A 21387-nucleotide genomic window follows, 5' to 3' on the forward strand; every position below is an offset into this window, starting at 1 on the left:
TAAGAGATTAAACAGTAAAGAAATTAACGTAATTTAGAGAAAGGCAACATCAAAAAGAAAGGTCTTCAGCATTGATTTAAAAGAACTGAGAGTAGCAGCGGACCTGCAGGTTTCCGGGAGTTCATTCCAGATGTGAGGACCATAGAAACTGAAAGCTGAACAGAAAGTAGACCTGTCCCAGATGACCTTAGAGGTCTGGGGGGGTCATAGTGTAGCAGGTCAGAAATGTATTTTGGCCCTAAACCATGTAGTGATTTATAAACTAGCAAAAGTACTTTGTAATCAATTCTTTGAGACACAGGAAGCCAATGTAAGGACTTCAGAACTGGAGTGATGTGATCCAGTCTCTTGGTCTTAGTGAGGACTCGAGCAGCAGCGTTCTGAATCAGCTGAAAGTAGATAGGCACCAGAACCCAAGGGCGTAGGTTTGATTTCAACTTTGATAGGGACACTATTGGTCTTCAGTTTCATTGGTCTGATCTCATTGGTCCTGTGCAAAAATATGCTTAATTAATGTGAGCATCAGGGCACATTTTGTTTAAAGAGAACAGCAGCATTTCTTGCTACATTAATACAAATCTTATAGGCACTGCACACACTAGATGCTGTTTAACAATGTTTAAAGAATCACTGGCTCTGACGAATGTGGAATTAGGACTTTTTTCCACTTTAAAAAGGTTTGCATTTAAACTTACCAGCGACTAAGACAGTGCCTATTTAACCAAATATGGTGTAAATATGTCTGTTATATGTGGATTTATCCTGTGTTTTCTTTTGAAGATATAGAATTGTGCAGAGGCAAACCCCACTCTTATTTTTTTTTTTTTCGAGGGACGGCAAATAAAAGTATTGTATTTACATGTGCACTGAACTATAATAAATCTGACAATGAGCATTTAAATTATAAATGTCACTATACAAGATGTACATCTGGGCTGTAGTTACTCTGTTTAGTTTATTTTATGTATTTTATCTAGGGCTGAAACAATTAATCATATTAATTGATTATTTAAATAATCGGCAAATAGTTTAGTAACTGATTAATCTTTAACTGGAGTATAGGGCCACTAAAATGTGCCTTTAGCCGACAGAGCGACCCACTTAGAGCAGAAATTATACCAATACTGTAAAAAAAATTTTGCATTTAAGATAAAAAAATTTTTTAAAAATTGTCTGTCAATATTCCCCATCCAGAACTCATCAAGAGGGAACCTTTCTGTTTCACCTGGTTACATTTCATTAAAAAAAATCTTCTCGAAGGAACCTTTGGCTATCTGATTATTAATAGATTAATGGAAAAAATAATCAACAGATTAATCAATTTGCAAAATAATCGTTAGTTGCAGCCCTAATTTTATTGTAACATTCCAAACATATTTCTTCCATAATACAGCACTGAAGGGCAGCTGCTTCACCTTGAGGCTGCCCTGCATCATTATATCTGGGTTTCCTACAATCATATAATGTTTCCATTATACAAGTTTGTTTTTAATAGTAAAGGATTAAATGTAACACAACCTTTTATCATCATCCTATATGCTACTGTCTGACTGTTTAAATAACTCCTTATGTCTATTTTAAAGCACAACACTAAGAATGAGCCTAAGTTTCTTCAAATATAAAATAACTTTTAACAACTATAAAATATAAATTAAAATATAACACTATATGACACTTTTTTATTTTGCACTCCAAGCATGCACGCGCACACATACAGACTAGAAAACAAGCACTTAGAAAGAGAGAAGGCGGAACTTAAGGCAGAATAATCAGAGAGTTAAACAGTGCAGCACAGTTCCATGCGCTGCTATGTGAAAGGGACAGGAAAGACCAGGCAGCTGCAGCTACCAGGCAGAGGAGCTGCGAGAGGAAAAGAAGCCACTGCTGCAACAATGCTGGATTTTAAATTCTAAACATGTTATTCACATCGAATTATTGGTAGGGACAAGTAGGTTGATCCAAAATTTTGGTAGGGACATGTCCCTTATGGTCCCTATGAAAACCTATGCCCATGCCAGAACCTCAGGGTCAATCTCTGTCGATGTGGCAATAACAATAATTGTCTTGATGCAAAAAAAAAGAGAGCCCAACAGATTTTGCTTTCACTAGTGAAGCAGTACGGCTATCGCCATAGTGTTCCACTTGATTTATGCATATAAATAGCTTTATTATACTTATGCAGGGAGTATTACAGATTATATGACCACTGCAATGTAAGTAGAATAGGAAAGGACAAAAAAAGGGAACAACAATAGATTTATATCTATATTGATGAATATGTAATTTTTTAAACTTAAGTTAGAGGCTTTAAAATAAGCTTGTATGGCCTTTCCTTTCTGCACATGTGCTGTTTTTATATAAATATTGAAAATTTGTTTCTTAACGCTAAATAAACAAATGGATGAATAAATGAAGAAATTATGCTTTATAACACAAGGATGAGGTGCTATGTTTGCGATAGATAGATAGATAGATAGATAGATAGATAGATAGATAGATAGATAGATAGATAGATAGATAGATAGATAGATAGATAGATAGATAGATAGATAGATAGATAGATAGATAGATAGATAGATAGATAGATAGATAGATAGATAGATAGATAGATAGATAGATAGATAGATAGATAGATAGATAGATAGATAGATAGATAGATAGATAGATAGATAGATGCATAATCAATGGCGATATTCTAACATTTAGATTGTAATGCAGCTTCCACCTAGTGCTGGTGTGATACAAAGCAACAAACTAATATTTCATCAAGCTTTAATTCTTTAAACTGAGGCCTCGCATTTGAAGATGAAGATTATGATTGACTAATTTTCTTTAATTTTTAAAAGTAGATTTTGGGATTATACTATTTTGCTTTAGGAGTATTGTAAAATAAAAACGATGTTTATAGATGGAGCTGTTCTATGCAATAATTGAAGTCTTCCTCTTTGATCAAAGCACAAATGCATATTTCCATTTCTTACTTTATTCATACATTTTCTATGGACATTCAATCGGTGCAGTATTAATTAATCAATGGGCAATTTAAAAAATCTGCTGGAACCCACATCCACTTTTTATTTTAATTTAAATGTTCTATTTTTGAGAATCAAATCAAAAGATATATTTTCATTTATCATGCCTACCAACTTCCATTCTTTAAATGTCTTCCCCTCAGTCCCTGACACCAAATTTCCAGAGACATTAAACTATAGTTTTTTATGTAGTTATTTCAAAACAATAGCTTACATGCTATTATGTTTGTAGATGGGTTGTAGAATAGTAGATGGCTTGAAACTATTTGGATCTCACAAAACCCCCGGAACTATGCAATTTTTTTTTGTACTGGTGCACCAACACAGGATTATTAGTGGCCCTAAATAGCCACTCCTTACAGAAACTTCTTTAGTCAGTGGGGCCCGCACAGATACAAACAGGAAGAACGACTTTCAACCGACCTGCCCACACACTTGCCAGCATGTAGAGTGGCCCTTTAACCTGACATGAAGGAACCTGAGGAACCAGAAAAAAAAGGAGGAAATGCAAGCTCCACAAAGAATCCAGGCCTTCCTGCTGTTAGACTACAGTGCTGACAGCAGTGTTTATCTCCACCACAATCCAATGCCAGTGTAATGATGTTTATAATTATAGAATTAGAGACTCAGACTTTTAGTCCTCCACTTTTAAAATCACAAGCATCAAGAACCTTTAAGTCATCATGAATTCATCTTAAAAAGAGGAGAACATAAGTAAAGATAGTTCACTAAATTTTAGATATTAGGATTGGCTGCTAATATATGAGTTTTTTTCTTTCCCAGTAGATAATTTGTGCTTATTTTCTTGTTGTTTCCGTCTTCTGTTCGATGCATAACCATAAGTTGTATTTGTCATTGTCCCTTCATTTAATGTTTTGCTGTATCTTTGTGCAGCTCAGCTGTGTGAATTAGTTCTCCCCTCATAGCTCTCACCGCTCAGTTTAGCTGATCTATATCGTCACACACCAGCATTCTATGTTTTTCTCCTCTATGTTTAAGGATTTTATTAGTGATTAGTCCATGCTGGATTACATTGTTCTAGGTTTATTACTATGACCTTGTGGGTTAGAGCAGTGTGCTTGTGCTCTGAGAAGGTTGCGCATACCTGGTTTGTCTTCATCCCACACTGCTCCCCGGGCACCACACAATGGCAGCCCACTGCTCCCCAAGGGAAAGGGTTAAATGCAGAGATACTTTTCTCAAGTGTGAGATTTAAAGCTACAGTGTGTAATAATTACAGGGATATACAGTCAGAAATGTAATATATTATACATAACTATGTTATTTATCATCATCTACGAGCTCATCCTCTTAACCTTAATATTTGCGTTGCCTTAGAATTCGTTTTTTATAATTACATAGGAGCGGGTCTCGCAGCCATGGAGGCAGACATCTTTGACATGTTGCTGCGGTCAGCAGTCTGGACGTTAGATGTCGCTGAAAATTACACACTGTAGCTTTAAAGGTTTCTAGACGCTTTATGAAAAAAAATATTACTGCAGGATGTGCACTTGCATTTCTACTTTCATAAAGTATCTGAATGCTCATACTGTCAACGCTCAGAACGGAGGAACCAGTATTCTATCCTTTTCAAAGGGCATTTATCTAAAAACAACAGATCTGAAGAGGGCAGCTAGGGTGTCTAAGGCAGGAACCTCATCAGGAGGAAAACACAGGTTAGTGACCACATTAATCTAGCAAAGTCTGATTAAGAACATGTGAGTTACTAACCTGGTTTTAAAGCTCAGTCCACGCCCAGAGGAAGAGGTGGATTCCAGCTGGACGGTTGCCGACATGATTAGCAGAAAGCTGCTCAGAGAGTTCCAGATGCTAAAGCCTTGAAACTGCAGGACTAGAAAGAGATCAGATCCAGCGTGAAAAAGCCAGAGCCGGTGTCACCGAATTTCAGGAGTCCGGGCCGGAAGATCAGAGATCCAAAGAGGCACCAAAGGAAAATCCAGGTCTGTTTCAGGTAGCAGATTTAGGGTGGGTCAACAGGCAGAATCCAGCAGGGGTCTGAAGACAGGCCACTCAAACAGATCAGAACGGGAACAGACAGGCTCAGAGGTCCAAAGGCAGAACAGGTCAGGATCAGGCAATAAGAAAACACTACTACTCGCTATAAGATTCTCACCAATGGCTCGAATAATCTGGAATTGATGACTGGAAGTAGACAGGATAATTAGAGACTGGAGTGGGTGAAACAGATGAGCGGCGAAACTGGGCAAAGCTAGCCATGTTAATGGAATAAACAATCAAGCCCATCATCAGGGACAAGATCATGACATATACTACAGCAGAACGCTATTGCTTCAGTACTAGGTCAACTTGTGCTCTATGAAAATTATGAGAATATTAAGTGCTTCTATTTTTTCATTGCAAATTTTAGTCTTCTTTTCAACTAAGAGTTAAATAAAACATAAATAGAAAAAATCATTATTAACGCTCAAACACAACCTCTAACGTGTAAAGTTAATCACTTATAGAGTAACTAGTTAAATAAAATATAAAATGAATAAAGCACATCAAACAGGAATGAAAATAGTACTGCTTATCTTTCTTACGTCAATTTCATAAACCCTTTAGCTGGTACAGTGTTTAAAAAAAACGTTTCATTAGACATGACTGGGTTGCAATCCACAATTTGACAACAAGACAATTATTTTTGACAGTTTAAAATACTTTGATCAGCCCTTGAAATTCTGTTTTGCTTTAGCAAGTGTTGCACTTTCTGCAGTTTTGCTTGTGGGTTATAAACCTTCGAACTTCTAAGTGTTATATGTGCAGGTGGTGTTATCTGCTGACAAAATATAGGCGTCATCACAGACTGGCAGACAAGGAAACCGATACCTTAAAATGGTACTTAGTATCTAAAGTAGTAGAAAGTTTCATTTTTTTGTGATACTTAATGCATATGCACACAAAGGTGAGACAGGTGAAAACCAAGCAGCAGTTTTCTCCTCCTTCAATACCATCACTGATGTGTCCTTTGGCAAAGCAGTGTGCCCTTAGCGGCAGTGGTGCTCGGTGGGAAACTGAGCTAACTGCGGTGCACAGAGGAAGTGTGGCTGAAGCTGGCGTGGTTGCTTGACTTTCTCCTGCATAATTACAGTGTGTCAAGACAACATGCCCTTAAACAGTAACCATGGCAGACAGCAGCACTTAACACATGCAATAAAAGCCAAGGCAGCTGTGAGTAACTCGATTTCATGTGTTTTTAAATCACCAAAGTGTTTACATGCATCAGCACTTTCTAGAACCACTTAAGGTTTCTTCTGTAATCTTAATCAAACATATTTCTGCTAAACGTAGCAGTGTTTTCTGCTCATTCATTGTTTAAAGCTGTATGCATCGAAATTTTGTTTTGTATACACTCTGTGTATACAAAATGACAATAAAGTTTGTTTAAGTCTAAGTTGTTATGGAGCTATTGCTGCAACTCTATGGGAGCAGGCCATTTCTGAAGCTTTTGCTGACTTTTTCTTTGTTGGAGAAATGCAACTATTTTTTGTTATTTTTTTCATAAAAAAATCTCTTCACAGTTCATTTGGATTTGGCTGCATTTATTTTTTCACAGATGAAGGCATTGAAGGAACTGCTGCCACTGGCTATGTGTGAAAGTCCACCCCTTGGTTCTGTGGTCTTAAACCTTGTAAACTTTGGTTTTCCTTACCCTCATTTAAAATACAACCCGTTGTTTCTGGGCTATTTTCTCCATCTTCTCCCTCTCTTCTTTACTCCAAACTGTAGCTTTTTCTCCGTTTAAACTGAAAAGATTGTTTCTAGAATCAGAATCATCTTAAACATCCAAGCTTGTGAGCACATACAAGGGATATAACTTTGTTTTTTTCTGTGCTCACATCATAATTAACAGTACAAACAACAACCACAATATGTCGAAATATGTTGGATAAAAGCTAGATTTTTTTAGTAATTGGAAACGTGCAACTAAAAAAAAAAAAAAAAAAAAACAGAGAACATTTTCAGCTGGGAATTCCTCTATACAGAGTCTATGTATGAGCATCACCTCAAGTAATAGACTGGATGATTCCTGGGATCCAGAAGTGCTCCGCAGTACAAACAATGTTTCTGAAAATGTTGAAGGATGACAATGTGCTCCAGAAATCCACCCTGATCTCCACTGTTTTTGTCACAGGACAGAAGAACCCAGCATTCAAGACGAGACAGAGTGGGATAATTCAAAGCGTTTATTTAAAAACTCCATGTTAGTCACTAACCTGATTTAACAGTTCAGTCCATCTCCATGGAACAAGGTAGGATCCAGCCGGTGGGCTATGGCTGAGATGTGGCGGGCACCGCTCAGAGTGTCCCAGATGCTACAGCCCTGGATAACATGCAGGAGTCTGAGCCAGGTTAGGGAAACACATCAGAACAGGAACAGGCTGTTTCAGGGTTCCAGGAATCCACAAACAGTTCAGGCAGAACGTTCAGATGGGAACAGGCCACTTCAGTGGATGAGGGACAAATCAGATCATGATCAGGAAATTAGAACCACTATGGTATTCTTAAAACCCTTTCTCCACTGACCCCTGAGAATGACAACAAGATAATCTGGCCCCCAATAGCTGGATGAAAGAACATTAAATAGAGCAGAAGAAGGATGATCAAAAAAGTGGTAATGAGCAACCGGGCAAAGTTGGACAGGTGAATGGAATGAGCAATTAAGCCAGCCGTCAGCGCCAAGATCATGACAGTTTTTAACTGATGGTCCTGATCAGCTAGTCCTTGTGACCACATGCTATCTCTGCATGAAGGATTACTGCAGAACTGATAGCTTGGTTTGGTAAAATGGGATTCCCTAAATTGAAGCAATTATGTTAAATTTTTCTACCGAATTTGAATCGCACAAACTAGATGGATTAAAACTGATTTAATACAAATTGTGTCTTAGTTTGATTGGCTTGTATTATAAAGTATCATGAGAGATAAAATTTATGTTGTGGCATAGGCAAAATGTTACATGGTTAACAGTTACACGTATTTTTTTGCCTCTGAAAATAATGAGTTTCTGAGTTCAATTTCCAAAAAGAAATATTGCTAAATTTTACTCCTAACTCCTTAACAATGTGAGCCAGATTTATTCAGCAGGCTGAAAGTTGACTGAGTGGCAGCAGACTGGGACTGGCTGTTTCAGATGGTAATATAAAGTTAAAAGAAAGGAACAACCCGAAAAGCAAACAGAAATCAAATGTTTGTTCTTTATATTACGAGGAACTGGTAAAAAGAAATAAACTGGAAGAGAAACTATTTTTTTTAGGAAATTAATGATACCTGGGGGAATTTATTAGACAATAGGGTAATTCCGTGTTTCTTTGATCGCTGGAGTAAAGGGCAGCCATTAAAAACTAGTTTAAAAACATTTAACCAACATCAGGTGTGAACTGTTCACCTAATTGCATTTTCAATTAAATATACTGTAACGGCTAATCTAGTTTTTAACAAAAGCAAACCTGGGAAAATGTCCTCACACTGTGATATGTTAATTCTGAATTTAAAAGTATAAAGCAATTAAAACATGTAAAAAAACATGTCATCATTTCACGTCGCCAGTTACTTTTCTGGTTGTTTTTTGACATATGATGTTATTGTGGGCTGCAAAACGTTCATGATGATATAAATCTCCCTCTTTGTAATATGAAGCATGCTAAATAATGTACATGCAAATTCAGTTTTATCAGCGGTGTTTAAATTGTCTGAGGGTGAACTGACTGCACAATGTCAGTCAAAAGGCACTTGTCAGGATTCATTATCCATAGTTCTGAGCACACACATAATCAGCTATGGCTTACAGCGGTGGGTAACCTTGAAAGGACTCATTAACGTCCACTCATCAACCGGCCAAGTCCAAGTGTTTTACAGAGAGAAGATGCATCTTTGTGGTGTGGGAAAGCAAAGTCAATGAAGCTTTGTTAAGGATTGGAGTTTAACCTCACTGCACTGACATGGTGGTGGGACTGACAAAGTGTTCCAAGCATTAAAGTGCTGTGAAAAAACTCTGTCAGCAGGTTTTACAGAAGCTGTTTCTTTGTTAGAAACTATCCTTTTCAAAGCATTACCTGGAAAATACATGATTCTCTTTTAAGACACTGTTATAGTGCTTCTGAGCATATAATGGGGAAATTAGGTCATAGTGTTAAGATACAAGCAGAACTCCTAAAAATACATTTGAAAATAACCAACTGCTGGACAAATTAATGCAACAAAACTGCATGAATGCTTTATTTCATTTTAAAGCCTGTTATGAAGAATAACATAAATAATAATTAATAATATTTCTGAATATATTATTTTTCTGTGGTATATCAGCGTGTAAGATTATAAAAAAAACCACTGTCATATAAAATCTTACTATGAGTTGCGGCTCAATGAATCATATTATAAAAAGTTTTTTTGGTAAATAATGTAATAATAAAAAAAGAATGAATGTATTATAAAGTGATTGCACATAGAATGATCATTTGTCCACAAACTAATTACAAATAATCTTAAATACAGAAATGCCCTGTCATTAGGGCTATACATGGATCAAAAGGAAGACATCTCAGCAGACTTCTAACTGCTGGAATAAACCAAAAGAAGTTGTTAAAAAGAAATGAACCAGTCACAGAATGCTGAATGAAGCATGTTAACAGAAAACTGAGTGGAAGGAAAAATGTTTGTAGAAAAAAATGACAGGCAACAACATCATGGCTGATGGAGAAAAATGTCATTCTTACCAAATCCATTCTGGATACTGGGACTTTCAGACTTAAAGAATTTGACTTTCAAAAATTATTTGATCATAAAAAAATAGCTTTGGAAAAGTGAGAAAAAATGAGAACAACCATTTCTCTCATTAGCCCAGATTCATTTGAAAAGAATCAGTTTAGGATGAAAAACTTGTAACTCCCCCAAACACACACTCCAACAGAAATCTGTAAGCCATTTCCCCTTTCATTTAACTTTCTTTTAATATTTCTGGGATCATTTTAAACAGCCAGCTTCTTCTGTAGCATCATTTTATGTCTAATGCTAGGTGTCAGTGACTGTCTGCAATCTGTCAAATCAGCAGATAAAAGAAATGACCGTTAAAAGGATTGGAAATACTTATCAATAAGCCCACATTGCTGAGCTCCAAGCATTGCAAATCATCTCCAACTGTCTTTACTCCTAAATCCTATCAAATATATTTCTACTACTGCTACCTTTTTTTTTTTTACCACACTTCTTCCTTCCACCCAACTTTCAACTAAATATGCAGATACATTTTGTAAAAAGCCAGCCTTTTGAGGCAGTAGGTGACAATGACCGCTTGACAGCTGTGATATCAGCTGATTATGTGGTTATATCATAATTTATCTGCACTGTAACATTTGAACTTTTCATTCGCTGTAATCACAAAAAAACAAAACAACAACATATTACTGGAAATGTAAAGCATCTATAATATTCATCACTTTTGAACTAAATGATGAAATGGATCACCTGTAGTGTCCTCCTTCCCTTTGTTAACGATAGAGCATCAAGGCTATGCATCTTGATGCTCTTTTTCTCTGGTTCTTTTCCCTAAAAGGAGATCACTTGGGACAAACTCTTTAAATAACACTTCATAACTTATATGTATTAAATAACCAGGAGACATACAACAGTTTCTGATAGAAGTTGTTTAGAGTTTACAGAATGGAAGCTGCTCACCTCCGGGCTCACCTCTCAGGAATTTGGCATGATTAACAGCTAAAAAGGCATTTTTTCTTTTTTCTTTTCTTTCTTTCTTTATTTTTATATATAAAAATATAAAATAAAAAAAATACAATAAATAAATAAATAAAATAAACATAATTTTAAAAAAAGCATTTTATACATCTCCAGTCTGCCACATCATCTTATTTCACATCATACATGTTAGTAGATGATTAGACATCCACGGCTCCAGCCTCATCAAAATATTACACTTTGTTCTTAGCTGAAGCACACTGCTCTCATTCCATTCCCAAATCTTTGAAATGAGAGTGAAGATTATAACTGTATGTGCAGACAGAGGAACTGTTTTAATTAGATTAACTATTGTGGAAAACATCACTTCCGACAGGCAGCCAATGCCAAGGTATAATAAACTCACACATCTTCAATGATAAATCATTATCCTAACATCTTCCATTCAACATTGAATGAAACTGGGCCCGCAGTAGCAGCTGTTAAACACCAGAGGCGCTGTTTTTCATGCACCAGATAGTCACATGTAACAAATGAAAAAGAGGAAGATCAGGAAGTAAAATCCGGAACAGGGAAAACTGAAAGAAGGAGGCAGAAAGTTAAAAACATGCTGTACAGACAAGCTTTGTTACATATCTATTCACAGCGTCTCTAAATGACAGAAACCGCGTCTTTTAGTCGAGCATGTTTAACAGAAATTTCCAGAGCAAAGCTTTTATGGGCAGGTCGGTTCTGCTCCTGGTCCGGTTTCATAAACTAAGGGTCCAGATGTCCTCAGAGGAGAGGAGTCAGCTGAGGCTGACAGAGGAGGAGAGGAGCATCCACAGAGCCCACAGGGAGGCGTGTGAGGTACCAATACTTCATGCATCACATCACAAACAGCCTTCTAACTTTTCATTCATGCAGTGTTGCTCATCATATCTAAGTTAGCTCCATGGTTTATTAATAAAACATCCTTAGTGTTGGTCAGTATTATATGACAGAGTATTAGGGCCAGGTTATTGGTTTTGTTTTTCGAGAATAAAGTTGGAACATTACGAGAATTTTAGTCGTTATATTATGAGAATTAAGGTAAAATATAACGTGAATGACGTCGTCATCACGCAACCCGTTTCAGAAAAAAAGCTTCAAATTAAACATTTCTCAATTATCCTTGTTAAAGGAATAGTACACCCAAAACATGATTAGCCTTCATTTTCTACTCACCTCCATGCTGAACAACACTCTGGAGTACTTTTTTGATATCTCAAATGCATCTGGAGATCTGGGAGACTTCTTGCTGTCTGCTGACATTCAAATAATGGAGGTCTATGGCGCCCGAGACAGAAAGGTCCACAAAAGTCCACAAAAACTTGTCAATATTCCTCCATACTGCTCGTCCAATGTAATCCAAGTGTCCTGAGTGGGTAGCATCCAGAATTTACTCGAAACGAAGTCATTTAGAACGTTTTAGAGCCTAAACAGTAGTGTATAGGATTTCCTAATAGCGCCCCCATGCGCGCTCACGATTCTACGGAAGCCGGCAGACCAAACCAGCGCATTCAGCTCGGCAAAGAACTCATGCTCTTCCTCAACACTGAAGTCCTCAGACATTTTTCTTTCGTTGTTTCTTTCTTTGCACAGGTAAACAGCACATTTCTTCTTCTACGCTTGCATTATCGGCAGACCAGACGCTGAATGCGCACTTCCTTCCGGTTTGGTCTGCCGGCTTCCGTAGAATCGTGAGCGCGCATGGGGGCGCTATTAGGAAATCCTATACACTACTGTTTATGCTCTAAAAACATTCTAAATGACTTCGTTTCGAGTAAATTCTGGATGCTACCCACTCAGGAAACTTGGATTACATTGGACGAGCAGTATGGAGGAATATTGACACGTTTTTGTGGACTTTTATGGACCTTTCTGTCTCGGGCGCCATGGACCTCCATTATTTGAATGTCAGCAGACAGCAAGAAGCCTCCCAGATCTCCAGATGCATTTGAGATATCAAAAAAGTACTCCAGAGTGTTGTTCAGCATGGAGGTGAGTAGAAAATGAAGGCTAATCATGTTTTGGGTGTACTATTCCTTTAACACCACTGGATTCTTCTGTAGGAAAAATATGTCTTGTTGTTTCAAAAAAAAAAAAGAGCCTTCTTTCAAATGAACATTAAAGTGATACCTTATGCTATCTCACACTGGGGAAGATTCTTGGATTACATCAACTGGAAAGAAGCCTGGCTGCTTCCAAATCGATATTTGATAAATAAAAAAACTAAAGAATTCTCATTTAAGATAGAACATTTATCCTACCAAAGTCTTTATCAATAAACACTTAAAAAAACCAAAAACAAACCAAAAAAACATGTCACTTGCAGCTTCTGCTGTAATATTCCTGAAACACTTGTTCATCTATTCTGGAACTGCCCACTTATCCAGTCCTTCTGGTACAACATTTATTACTTAATTAAGAGAAATATAGACAAAGATTTTCTTTTATTATGGAAGACTATACTATTCGGCATTAAGGGAAATTGCAGGGTTCAACCAAATAGATCAAATAAGGTATATGTAATGACTTGATTATTATTATGGCCAAGTTCTTTATACATAAATGTAAATATAGAGGCTCCAAACCATGCATTACTGCTTTTAAGCATGAACTCAAACAATACATTGACACCATACAATTATCAGAAAATAAGAAAGCAATCAAAACTCGAGAAGCCTTTTTCCTTTTTAATCTTCTTGTTTAGAAAGCTGTTTCCCTCTAGTGTTTACTTTTATTTAATAGATGTACTATTTTATTTTATTTTTTTCTTGTCTTTCTTCCTTACTGTTTCTTGTTTTGCACAAAACATGGACATTTACTTGACTGGTAAACATCTGAATTTACACCTGTTGAAAATATCTGTAAAAAAATGATTTTAAGAATACCTATAGTGCAATATGGTTGCTCTATAATGTTCTTTGCAGAAACAAATAAAATTGTATAAAAAAAAAAAAAAAAAGAACGCTTCAAGCTAACTATCGGTAAGAAGAGACTGCAGTTGCTCAGGGGCCCCCGATCTCTTAGGGGCCCTGTCACTGACCCCTGGTTGGCCCCCTACGCAATTGTGGATTAGGACGTCCCTTTGCAGAAAGTAATGGTACGAAAATTTCTTCTGAAACCCACCTGATATTTGATCATCTGACCTTATTTATATCCCAACACATGGCAGATTTCACCATGATGGTGAGCCGTTTAAATACGACACCAACAGCAAAGCAGACAGTGATACTTTTAATTACTATGTTAATAACTGTGTATAGTATTTTACTTTTTACAATACGACTTGGAATTATGGGTAATCCAGAGCGTAGATTAAAGCCATTACCGTTGCATACAATGTTTTAGCAACAATGGATACCAAAATGAGATACTTAAATGGTTTAAGGAGAAAAGAAGAAGCAAAGAAGGGGGTGTTGTACTTCATTTGGGGCCCATCCAGATAATGTTGCTTACGGGCCTATTGTTGTGTCGTTACGCCATTGCTCCAACCAGCGTATAACGGCCAACCAGCACAACCAATCAGCAACCTGAGTCCGCTTTGACATCCTGCCCAATTTGATGCTGGTGTGCGCAAAGATTTCCTTATTTGTCAAACCGATTCCAAGGTGTAACATCACATGTATGGAGGACCAATCCTGCCTTAATTAAAAATACATACAGAAATAAATGAAGGACTTAATGATATAAAAGTGCTTGAAAAAGTACATAATAAAAAGTAAATACTTAGTTGTTTTTTTCAAGTGGAATAGGCAACATTTTGGAAATGTTTAAAGTGAGAGAAATAATGAGCTAAAACAGACGAAGCGCTGATGAAGCATAAATATGTGAAAAGCTTTTATTCAGAGTTTGAATGCAAATGCAGGCCACACTTTTCAGATTCTAGAGGTAAAACTCTTTCTAAGCCATATATCTGAATGATATCTATTACCTAAGCTTTATTGCCATGGTTTCCATTTTTTTTCCAGAACAAAAAACAATCAATTGGTTTATTGATTCTATAATGTGGTTAACCCACCTAGTGGCAGTAAATGTTTTAGTCAGGTGTCTCATATTCACCAGCTTTGTCTCGCTCCTCCATCAAACTGAGGCGCTGAGCTCTGCCCTGCTGACAGCGGTGCTAAGGTGTCGTCTGCGTGCCTTTAGGCTTCTCTGCTGTAAATATTGTGCTTCGGAGTGAGCATGAAGTTGAGGCAAGTTGGCCGCGACCTGAGGAGAGTGGTAGGACCTGGGTGGGAAAAGCACAATACCGTGGGGGGGGGACGGCTATGCCAGCTTCACTATGGGGCCCTGCACCGCCATGTGAAATGACAGGCCGTGTCACCAAAAGGCCTGAGGCTTTTTTTGCTTTTGTGAGCTGTCAAAGCTCACCAACTAGTGCGCCCTCAGTTTGAAACAGACTGAGAGATGACGTTTTCTAACTTCCCAGAGCACGGCAGAGAAGTTCAGTGTGTTTGGCCTGCCAAAGGTGTCGGCATGGCGGCTCAGGAACCAACTAGTCTGAATAAACTGCCTATTTAAGAGGGAATCACAGCTGATTAATCGTTCACCTCCAGAGTCGCTTAAAAGGATTCCACAAAGTAATTAGCTGCATCATGAGAATTAGACTGTTTTACATCTGTTTTTATACGCAGAGGTCAGCCTTTCCCTTTTTACCTTGACCTGAGCCAATCTGTTAGTGTGTAAACGCTCATATCCAGGATCAGTGCCTTTAGTCTGCTCACTTACTGTGTTTATCTTTGTGTAATTAAATGTACTCCATATAGTTATGTATGCAGGGGTCACACACCAGCATGCATGCTTGTTTGTCATGCTAATTAAATAATAATATCTTCATTATGTTCAGGCAAAGAAGCAGATGTATGTGGATCCTTCCAGTGGGTATAAGGTGTTCACAGAGTATGCCCACCTTCAGAGAGGGAAATGCTGCGGCAGCGCCTGCAGACACGTGAGCTCCTTTGTCTCTGTCTTTTTTTTTTTATGTGTCGTCCTTTGGTTTACAGTTATCCTTGTACACATTTAGTTCCCTTTATCCAGCCTCAGCTGTTTTGCTTGGATTGTTTTTTGTTTTTATATTTTCTCCTCTTCCTTTTGTCTTTTATGCTTTTTTTTTGGTAAATTGTTAACTTTAGGGATGTCAATGAGTGTTAAATAATTGAATAAAAATGGTCTATAATTCATGTTGTTGATAACCATGTAGATTTAGTACACACATAGAGAAATTAAACAGTTTTATCTATTTAGCTAACTTAGCTAGAGGTAGAGCTACATAATATCTAGCTCTAGGTATAGGTATACTTCATATTGTACTTCATAGATATAGATATATTTAATTAGATATAGCTTATATCTAATAAAATACAAATTTGATATTCATTAAATTCCAGCTAAATGTTTTGTTCTCTAAATCCTTTAGCTCTGAGTCTGAACAGCAATGGGGAAGACTAAATGAGTTCTCAATAATCATTAATACTGTCTCCAAGGAGGATAAGCTACAATGGGTATTGTTAAAGAATGTCCAAAGTGATTAATCCAAGGGTTTCAATGGAAAGTTAAGTGGAGGGAAAACGTTGGCAAAAAAGGAGATTCACAAGGTCTGGTCTGAGGTCAAAGTTTCAACAAACGGATGTTGGAGATGTGTTTTAATGGTCGCATAAGGGAATAAAAGAGTGGAATATTCCTTTAAGATAAAAAAGTGTCTTGTAACATTCTGCATTTCATTTGCAAATTTAATTGAATTCAAAAATATGTATATAATTAAATGTTATTATGACTAAATAAGTGAATCTATTGTAGATGTTAATAGCTGCTGGAAGAACGATCTCCTTTATCAGTTTGTCTGGCATCAAATCTGGAGAAGCTTAGAGCCCACCATTCTTCTCTTTGCTTAAAAGTTGTGAAAAGATTGGAGTTTTATTTTCCAGCAAGAAACTCTCCCAGAAGCACCAAGTCCTGGTTTAACGACCATGGTATTACTGTAGCAAAGTGGCCAAACTCTAAACAGGCTTTGATTCACTATTCTCTCAAGGTTGTAGTCATCCTACCATAATTGAATTTTTGTGATTCTAAAATGTTCCTTCCACTAAACTTTCCACCTCTATGCTTTGATTACTCTATGTATCGTTAGCAATTAATCTTGTGGCTTACATTTTTAGTGGAGAGTTTTATTGGGATTTCTGAAATCAAACTTTCCTAATTATTCTAATTATTGTATTGATTTTTGCTTTTTATTTATTTGGGAAACAGAATGTTTTGTTACCATTAAGTGTTAATTAAAATTTTAAAAGTTACCAGAAGTAATGAATAAATAAAACATTAAATTTTAGTTTTTAAAACTACTTACTAAAATAACTTAGGTCCTTGATTTTCCTCATTTACAGAAATTACACTTAAAAGAGAAATCAACATGAATGATAATAGTAATAATGCAAGGTCAGCTTCCATTATGAAAAACTATTGAAATGTACAATCAAGATGAAAAAATGCTTCCTATTCTTATATATTTTATCCAAATCTCTCAGCATGAGCTCTTATAGAAGTCATTTTTTAATTAAACATTCTGACTTATTTGTTTTAAAACCTTTTTGAGCTCAGGTCCCGGAACAGCAGAAGAAAAATGTCAGTGGACATTTAAAAAGCTCTTTAAGGGAAGGGAGGTTTATTTATAAGGTGTCAGTCATACTTTTTTTTTCCTAATCTTTACGGGAAGAACAGAGAATGAACAGAGCAGCGAATTGAATTAAACAAAAGCACAAAATACATCAAATAGCAATAGTAAAGAAATTGAAGAATTATATACAAAAAAGAAATTTTAAGAGGCAAGTTTAAAGCTAATGAAAGATCAAAAGATGACAGGACTGGGCTGGTTTACCATCATTTTGGTGTTTTTTGAAGTAAAAAATGTTAAACTGGACAAACCTGAGTGACAATGGTTGATTGTGAAAAGCTCTCCTTAGAAACCCAACGATTTCATTCTCCTTGAATAGGCCTCTTGTCTCCCTACAGTCAGACTTCTGTTGGGTTTGTTGGGATTTTTGCTTTTAATGTCGACCTGATGGATCCAAATGGGCAGAAACCTAAAATGTATTTTGAACCTAATAGGCCGGGGAATTGGTCACCAAGCAGAACACCTGTGTGAAATTTATTAGCCGAATTAGCCTATTGCCGTGGTTAAAGGATTTCTTTCTGTAAATCTGAAAACACAAACAAATGCGGGTATTGTTTAAGCAAAACACATAGAAAGTATGGAGACTTAAAAGTCTGGTAGAGTTTTTCATTCTGTTAAACTGATTTAATGAGTGATTGCTGGAACATCTGGGATGGTGGAATTTTATCAAATTGAAAAAGTATTAGCAGTTAGCATCATAAACTCAGATTTAAATTTAGGCCATTGTTTAGCTGTTTAATATATTAGGCTGTATCTTTCTTTGCATAGATTGGATCATTTCATTCAAAATGTTCTTGGTGAGGACATATATTAATAGATTGTACATAATGTATAGCTCTATAGACTATGCAAAGAGTTGAAATAAGTGGATTTCTAGTTAGAATTGTAATAGTTTTCCCAAACTATGTGCAGCATTAATCATAATGGATCCCAGAGACAGCGGTACATCCCTTCCTGCTTTGTCTCTTCACACCAATCCTTCCTTCCAGACTGCAGCTCCGTGCCTTGTCCCATCTAGTTTGTCCCATCACTGCTCTTCATGGTTTTTATCATGCATGTCCCATGTGATTAAAGGGCAGCTCCGTTTAATTGAGTTATTTTCTCTTGCAGTGTCCATATGGCCAGGTCAACGTGAAGGACCCAGCAATGAAGAAACGCTTCAACTCCCTGTTTTATGTATAGAGCTGTAGCTAGGCAAAGGTAAAATGCTAAATGCCTGTTTGGAATGGAGCCCAGCTCTTTTGGCTTGTCTCCTGTCTGTCGTTATTTAGCCTGCATGTGAGCCTTTTTTTTTTTTTTTTTTTTTTGCTGTGTAATAAATGATGAAATATGGGTAGCGTCTGTGCAATACCTACCTATTATGAATCACAAGCATTCTGAGGATTGTTTTCATTGTCACAAACAGGGAACTCGGGGAGAGGATTTGTTCACTGGACCCTTATGGAAAATATTCTTTTCTGACTTATTTTTCTTAGCTTTATTTTGTGCATATATTCTTTTCTCCAATGTCCACCAGAACGCCCCGAGCTCTGTTTTTTTTTATGTCTCTTTAAGAGTATTTAAGAGTTTTGTGGTATTCCCCCCCTCAGATGCATTTACAAGGGTTGTGGGAGTATGGAGATGAAAACTGAGAGTGCATTTTAGATCTTCGCCCTCAAGATAAAGGGCATAGAAGCGAACGTAACTGCAGATAGTCAGATGAAGCTCTTTTGCTTCTGCGTCTCTCGTTATCTTTCCTTGCTCCCAAACGTACAAACATGCATGAATATTAGCATCATTTGCACTCCACAAATGCTTCACTGAACTGTCTACCTTTGACTGATGCGCTCTGTAGTTAAAAATGGGAAAGGGAGGGGCGGGGGGGAAGGGTCAGCTCTCGCATTTGGCTGCACTGCTTTCTGCACCACTTGATGGAATCAGGTTGTTAGCAAACATGCCATGGACATCAACAGCAACCCTCCCCACCGGACGCACAGCTCAGCCTCCTGGCAACACTTGGCTACAGCGCCGCTCCCCGCGGCTGCTCTCCTCAGCTGCAGCCCTAATGAACTCCTGGGCCTTCTCATCCCAGGACTGCAATAGATCAGCTCATGTTCGCCAGCATGCTGAGACGCACACATGCATAGGGATGCTCCCTCCATCAGAGCGCCCTGTGGCTCCTAATAGGCCAATATAGAAGAAAGGTTGCGCTTAACGCAGCACTTTGCAGCCCAAAGTAATGGTAGATGGAGAGGTCAAGTGCTCACATAGCTCCACCTGTGCGTGCAGGAGGCATCAGGGAAAGCTGCGCCGCTTGATTTGTGAGTGCATGTGGGAAGGCAGCGCGGTACCTCCAGGCTCACTCCTCTCTCTCTCTCTCTTTTGAAGCTGCCACACACACTCCACCGTCTCCGCCTGATTGGGCGTCGTGATGAGAGGATGTGTCTGCCGCCGCGTCCACAGCTCTCCACGGCAGGTGGGTCCCCAAAGTCTGGCGCTTACACTAATCGGGCAAAAAACCCTGCGAGCGGCTACAAGGAGATTCATGATCCCAACAGTGCTGAGGAGGACAGGTTCTGGGGACGCTTCGTCAGGCGGGATGAGAGGCGGGTTTGTTTGGTGTTCATCTAAACCGAGGCAGCGGAGCGTGCGGCGGCTGCAGCGGGACGGTGAAGGTGTCACACTCGTCAACTACACACACCTACCTGGGGCCCGCTCGCCTGCTGCAGCTCCGTGGGGTTTTTAGCCCCGGGACTTGTCTGTCACATTAAAGTAGACGCATTGCCATTCAGGGCCTCGGCGGTCCCGCAGCCTGACCATGAAATAGGCCAACTTTCATGTCTGCCTCATCCCCTCCGCTTCCTCCCTTTCAGTGGTGCCACCATTTGCCCCCCCCCTCCCCATCAGGCTCTTAACTAAGCAGTTGGTGACTGCGACACAGCAGCAGGAGTTATCCCCTTTCCCAAACTATCCTCTTATTAATGACTCCGAGCATTAAACACAGCCTGCGTCAAGATGTGTAAGGCTTTTTAATTAAAGACTTTTACTCTTCAGTTAAAGCCTTTTACATTTAATGACCCATTTTCCACCCTTAATTGATCTTATTTTAGTTTTAATGTAATGTTACACTGAAATACAACATACCACGTTAATCTATGCCTATGATGTGTTGCATCTTTTATGTTCTGTTATAAATAGCGGTGAAAAGGTTACAGTTTTATAGCAGGTTGTCTATTTTGATGGTCAGTACACATTTTTCACTTTTTGTATTTTTATTCTAAAATAAAAGCTTTCTATGCCTGCTGAATCCTCACATGGCTGCAGAGTTTGGTAATGGTCGCTGGCCTAAAGGCACGGTCCAGGTCATCAGTCTGTAACAGGCCAATGCAGAGACTCAAAGCTGGAGTACCCAGAGAGAGCCCATCCATACACAGGCGGAGCAGGCAAACCCCATGCAGGAGTCTCTACAACCTTTTGGATTTAATTTACAGGATGATGTTGCTAAATCATGCTGCCTGGACTTGAACACACTGGAAGAAATAGATGTTGATAAGAATCAGGTTTTCTTGTCTATACAAAGTTTATAGGATTATATATTCATACATAATGTACATATTTTGTCAAAAAATATTAAATGAGCAGTAAAATCAAATGTTCAGATTACTTTTTTTTCTTTATTAATTTAAGTATTTACGGCCTGATGATGCTTTAAATCAAAGGTGATTGTCCAAAAGTGGAACGTACAATAACTTAATATAAAATAAAGACTATTTTACTAAATCTTTTAACCTGAGCATACATAAATATGTTGCCTGGAAGATAGAAAGGAATTGAAATAAATACTAAAGAAAATCCTATTATAAGCCTGTATTTATATAACTAGATCTCTAAACAACTCCCTTATTATCACATTTAAACTTGACGAATTGGGAACAGAAAAAAACAAAAATCAAAGTCTGACTGAATCAG

General features: G+C 37.7%; 1 protein-coding gene across 1 annotated transcript; it reads left to right on the forward strand.

Annotated features, from left to right (window-relative positions):
- The first annotated feature begins 11282 nt into the window (after positions 1-11282).
- cunh1orf53 (chromosome unknown C1orf53 homolog) lies at positions 11283-19860 on the forward strand. The gene is made up of 4 exons (XM_038286392.1): positions 11283-11594; positions 15619-15720; positions 18550-18639; positions 19807-19860. The coding sequence occupies exons 1-3, from the start codon at positions 11430-11432 to the stop codon at positions 18619-18621; spliced, it is 339 nt and encodes a 112-aa protein (XP_038142320.1). The 5' UTR covers positions 11283-11429; the 3' UTR covers positions 18622-18639; positions 19807-19860.
- The last annotated feature ends 1527 nt before the right edge of the window (positions 19861-21387 follow it).

Source organism: Cyprinodon tularosa, unplaced genomic scaffold, assembly GCF_016077235.1.
Source record: "Cyprinodon tularosa strain WSP-4 unplaced genomic scaffold, ASM1607723v1 ctg106, whole genome shotgun sequence".
Lineage (NCBI taxonomy): Eukaryota > Metazoa > Chordata > Actinopteri > Cyprinodontiformes > Cyprinodontidae > Cyprinodon > Cyprinodon tularosa.

What these genes read in the sequence shown, in the direction of transcription:
- cunh1orf53 (XM_038286392.1), top strand. Translation starts at nt 11,430, where the DNA reads ATGTTTAACAGAAATTTCCAGAGCAAAGCTTTTATGGGCAGGTCGGTT. An exon ending in CCCACAGGGAGGCGTGTGAG is followed by an intron (nt 11,595 to 15,618) that starts GTACCAATACTT and finishes CATTATGTTCAG; the next exon opens with GCAAAGAAGCAGATGTATGT. An exon ending in GCGGCAGCGCCTGCAGACAC is followed by an intron (nt 15,721 to 18,549) that starts GTGAGCTCCTTT and finishes TTTCTCTTGCAG; the next exon opens with TGTCCATATGGCCAGGTCAA.